This window comes from Lithobates pipiens, unplaced genomic scaffold (genome assembly GCF_037356315.1).
Source record: "Lithobates pipiens isolate NorthernLeopardFrog02 unplaced genomic scaffold, aLitPip1_a1.2 Scaffold_8, whole genome shotgun sequence".
Classification (NCBI taxonomy): domain Eukaryota; kingdom Metazoa; phylum Chordata; class Amphibia; order Anura; family Ranidae; genus Lithobates; species Lithobates pipiens.
Genome location: NW_027507903.1, coordinates 627112560 through 627117983, shown reverse-complemented (window position 1 = coordinate 627117983; position 5424 = coordinate 627112560). Strand labels below are relative to the sequence as shown.

The window sequence follows — 5424 nt, the reverse complement described above, 5'->3', positions numbered from 1 at the left end:
TTTCCCGTCTAGTCTGTGTATATCAATACAGGCTGATGTCTCATTGGTTGGCATAGCGTGGCTCTGATTGGTGAGCTTCCCTATTGCTGGTTAAGAATTGGCTACATCTCCAATCCCTATACTTTGCGTAAGTCAGCCTCCTTTAATGCAAATCTGTGTGATGATTCTGAGCAGGAGATTGACTTGAATTTTCCCAGGAATTTAAGTATTGATCATGGGTTGGCCTCCCTTCATTGCATATCCCAGCATGGGATCCTTTGATGTGAGTATGTGTAAAACAATCAGGTTGGAATCCCATTGTTTGTTACACAAAATCCTGGGCACCGACTTGTCTGGTCTTCTCAGAGATATATGGGAAGATTAATATGTTCTGGCCTGCATAGATACAAGTTAAATGAAATATATTCCTAATTACAATATTTTACAACTATTGATGGAGATTTCACATTAACTCATAAGGCAACACTGTTATATACAATAGCAGGTACATTTTTGAGTATTTGTCTGAATGTCCAAAGAGCCAATGTTTGGTCCGGACCTGTGTTCAGACTGAACCTTGAGCTCATCTGTAGCTGTGATATTAATAATGAGAGCCGAATCATTCGATAAATACAACCACTATTTTATCATCTTGAGTCCTATTACAGACTGATTTATAGTAGAATAAAACCCAAATAATGCATTGCAATGGCTTGATTTATTAAAGATAAACAGTTGTAAATAAAAGCATTATCTAAATCTCAACCCAGATGTTGAAAAGTAGGCTCTTTGGTTATATACAATATTTTTATAAGCTTCTTTTATGTCCTTATTCTTCAAACAGTATATGAAAGGATTTAAAAAGGGAGTTAGCACAGTATACATCACTGCTAGTATCCTGCTAATTGTCTGTGACTGGTCTTCATTTCGAAGAACATACATGATGGTCAGAGTGCCATAATACATCGATACAACCGTCAGGTGGGAGCTGCAGGTGGAAAAAGATTTCAGTCTCCCAGAGAAGGATGGTATCTTTAATATGGTCACCACAATATACATATATGAGACTACTGTTAAAATAAAAGGAATTACTATATCAGGAATAGATATTATACTGGCTTCTATTTGAACCATGGACACATCTGAACAGGAAAGTTTTAAAAGAGGTTCTAAATCACAAAAGAAATGATCAATAGTATCTGGCCCACAAAAGTGCAATTGACATATGCTAATCACAAAAATTAGTGATATAGAGCAGCTCAACAGCCAAGAGGCCAAAATTAATTTCCCACAAAACGCTTGGTTCATAATGGAGGCATAATGCAAAGGAGAACAGATGGCTAGATAGCGGTCATAGGACATCACCGTCAGAAGAAAGCATTCAAAACCTACTGGCAAACCAAAAAAATAAAGCTGTGTGATGCAGCCTGAAAAGGATATAGAGGGTCGCTCATTTAGTACAATATTTAGCATGTTGGGGATAATATCTATGGTCAGCATGATGTCAGATACAGATAGCTGAGTGAGGAACAAGTACATTGGATAGTGGAGACTCTTGTTATAAGACACTAGTATGATAATCAGGAAATTTTCACCTAGCGTTAAAAAGTACATAAGTAACAACATAAAGAAAAGACAAATATTGAATTTCTCATTGTTGCTGAATCCTAAAAAGAATATTGCGGTGACATTACTTTTATATGTTACCTGTGTGTGATGATAAATAAAAACACATAATGAAATACGTTTTATAAAATACTATTCTTAAATAGAATATACTCAAGTGGTATGAGCATATAAGTACAGCATCTCCCAAAAGTGAGTACACCCCTTACATTTTTGTAAATATTTTATTCTATCTTTCCATGTGACAACACTGAAGAAATAACACTTTGCTACAATGCAAAGTAGTGAGTGTACAGCATGTATAACAGTGCAAATTTGCTGTCCCCTCAAAATAACTCAACACACAGCCATTAATGTCTAAACTGCTGGCAACAAAAGTGAGTATACCCCTAAGTGAAAATGTCCAAATTGGGCCCAATTTGCCATTTTCCCTCCCCGGTGTCATGTGACTCGTTAGTGTTACAAGGTCTCAGGTGTGAATGGGGAGGAGGTGTGTTAAATTTGGTGTTATCGCTCTCACTCTCTCATACTGGTCACTGGAAGTTCAACATGGCATCTCATGGCAAAGAACTCTCTGAGGATCTGAAAAAAATAATTGTTGCTCCACATAAAGATGACCTATGCTATAAGAAGATTGGCAAGACCCTGAAACTGAGCTGTAGCATGGTGGCCAAGACCATATAATGGTTTAACAGGGTAGATTCCACTCAGAACAGGCCTCACCATGATCGACCAAAAAAAAGTTGAGTGCACATGCTCAGCATCATATCCAGAGATTGTCTTTGGGAAATAGACATATGAGTGCTTCCAGCATTGCTGCAGAGGTTGAAGGGGTTGGGGGTCAGCCTGTCAGTGCTCAGACCATACACCGCACACTGCATCAGATTGGTCTGCATGGCTATCATCCCAGAAGGAAGCCTCTTCTAAAGATGATGCACAAGAAAGCCCACAAACAGTTTGCTGAACACAATCAAAAAAAGGACACTGATTCCTGGAACCATGTCCTGTGGTCTGATGAGACCAAGATAAACTTATTTGGTTCAGATGGTGTAAAGTATGTGTGGCGGCAACCAGGTGAGGAGTACAAAGACAAATGTGTCTTGCCTACAGTCAAGCATGGTGGTGGGAGTGTCATGGTCTGCGGCAGGGCAGTATTCCAACATAATGACCCCAAACACACCTCCAAGATGACCACTGCCTTGCTAAAGAAGCTGAGGATAAAGGTGATGGACTGGCCAAGCATGTCTCCAGACCTAAACCCTATTGAGCATCTGTGGGGCATCCTCAAATGGAAGGTGGAGGAGCGCAAGGTGTTGAACATCCACCAGCTCCGTGATGTCATCATTAAGGAGTGGAAGAGGACTTCAGTGGCAACCTGTGAAGCTCTAGTGAACTCCATGACCAAGAGGGTTAAGGCAGATTGGTGGCCACACAAAATATTGACACTTTGAGCCCCATTTGGACATTTTCACTTAGGGGTGTACTCACTTTTGTTGCTAGTGGTTTAGACATTAATGGCTGTTTGTTGAGTTATTTTGAGGGGACAGTAAATTGACACTGTTATACAAGCTGTACACTCACTACTTTACATTGTAGCAAAGTGTAATTTCTTCAGCGTTGTCACATGAAAAGATATAATAAAATATTTACAAAAATGTGAGGGGTGTACTCACTTTTGTGAGATACTGTAATTCTACAAATAAGTAATGCTAGATAGAGGCATCTGTGTCATATTAACATCCTTTTACAAAAGCATTCAATAAATGAAAGTGTATGTCTAGTCAAAACAGTTTGTCTTAGCTTTTATTAACCACTTGCCAACCTACTCACGGCGATATACGTGAACAGAATGCCTCTCCTGCGCAAACTGCCGTACCTATACGTCAGTCCACAAAAGCAGGATAGTGGGTATGCGTGAGTGACGCAGGATCGTGCCCGCGGATCCCAAGGACTCGATTTCCACTGGAAGCCTGGGATTGCGGTGAGGAGAGGCAGAACAGGGAACTGCTTATGTAAAAAAGGCCTTTCCTTGTCCTGTAAGTGATATTTATACAGTAACCAGCAGCTATTTTTAGCTCTGATTGCTGTATAAATGTCAATGGTCCCAAAATAGAGCCAAAAGTGTCCGATCTGTCCGCCTCAATGTCTCAGTCCTGACAAAAATTGCATATCACCACCCTTACTATTAATATAAAATTAATAATAAAAATGCCATAGATCTATTTTTTAGACGCTATAACTTTTGCACAAGCCAATCAATATAGACTTATTAGGATTTTTTTTTACCAAAAATATGTGGAAGAATACATATTGGTCTAAACTGAGGAAGAAATTCACTTTTTTATATATTTTTGGGGATATTTATTATAGCAGAAAGTAAAAAAAAATTTTTTTTTTTTTAATTGTCGGTCTTTTTTTGTTTATAGCGCAAAATATAAAAAGCGCAGATGAGATCAAATACCAACAAAAGAAAGATCTATTTGTGAGAAAAAAGGATGCAGATTTCATTTTGGTACAACTTTGCATGAAGTCAGTTTCAGTTAAAGCAACGCAGTGCCAAATTCCTCTGGTCAGGAAGGGGATAAAATCGTCCGAGGCTGAATCACTAAAGGGGTTAAAGAAAGGAAGGGTTAAAAGTCCTGTCAAGTTTTAGATGCTGTCCTGGTCTCCAAAAAAGAGAAATTCCCATTCACTTCATGTCCTACTGGCCTACATTTTATCAGGAAAAGTTTACTTCCAGACTTTGATGACATGCTATTATTGCCTTGGTAATTTTCCACTATTTGCCTTGACTATAATTTATATTCACTAGGGATCGCAGCGCACGGCGCTCATGCACACTCGCTATCCTGCTTTTGCAGATTGACGTACAGGTATGGCAGTTTGCGCAGGAGAGCCATTCTTCCAATGTATAGTGGTGTGAGCCGGTCGGCAAGTGGTTAATAAAAGCTAAGAAACATTTTATAAGGGAAACTCTGCAACAACAGAAATCCAAATTATTTTATTAAGACGAAGAAGAGAATGCTATAACTTCTGTCAGATATTTTTTTCTCGTCAAATTTGTTTATTTTTTAAATCCTTCCTGCCGAGCATACACATATATGAGGCCTCGGCTTTAGGGGGTTATACCGGGATGATGCCCGAAGCTGCAGGCATTATCCTGGTATTGTTTATCAAAGCGGGCAGTTGGCTTTCCAGGGACAACAATCGATGTGGCTAAAAGCCACTCGGTTGTTATCCCGGAGGAGTGGGAGGGGACACCCTCCCGCCACCTTCTGCCGCTCTTACCTCCTGACCCGATCCTCGATCTGCCACTTTCGGCGGCATGAAGCTGGAAATAGTTTTGTTCCAGTCTTCTCTCTGTAAACATGGAATCTGTGTCACAACGTCACTTCCGGTTTATTCAGCTGCCAATGAGGCTGGTTTTTAAAAAATATAAAGTATTAAGAATCACTGTTTCTGGTGATCTGAATACTTTGAAGTGCAAAGGAGGGAGTTTGGAGTCTTTTAGACCCCTGATCCCTCCATAAAGAGTACCTGTCACCACCTAATACTATCACAAGGGATGTTTACATTCTTTGTGACAGCAATAAAAATGATCATTTTTTTTTTAAAACACAATGTTAAAAAAATATATATAATTTTTTAAAGAGCCCCCGTCCCCGCGAGCTTGCGCAGCAAAGAAAATGCATAAGGAAGCGGCGCTCGCATATGTAAACGGTATTCAAATCAGACATGTGAGGGATCACCATGATCTTCAGAGTGAGAGCAATAATTCTAATACCAGACCTCCTCTGTAACTCTAATCTGGTAACCGTT

At 39.5% G+C, this 5424-nt stretch overlaps 1 protein-coding gene across 1 annotated transcript; it reads right to left on the bottom strand.

Moving 5' to 3' along the window:
• Window positions 1–696: 696 nt before the first annotated feature.
• LOC143962393 (olfactory receptor 6N1-like) lies at window positions 697–4932 on the bottom strand. Its single transcript, XM_077471678.1, has 2 exons — window positions 4894–4932; window positions 697–1686 (listed from the first exon to the last, which is right to left on the bottom strand). Exons 1-2 carry the CDS (start codon window positions 4930–4932, stop codon window positions 730–732), a joined length of 996 nt encoding a protein of 331 aa, XP_077327804.1. The 3' UTR covers window positions 697–729.
• Window positions 4933–5424: the final 492 nt, after the last annotated feature.

What these genes read in the sequence shown, in the direction of transcription:
- LOC143962393 (XM_077471678.1), bottom strand. Translation starts at nt 4,932, where the DNA reads ATGCCGCCGAAAGTGGCAGATCGAGGATCGGGTCAGGAG. An exon ending in ATCGAGGATCGGGTCAGGAG is followed by an intron (nt 1,687 to 4,893) that starts GTAAGAGCGGCA and finishes CATCACACACAG; the next exon opens with GTAACATATAAAAGTAATGT.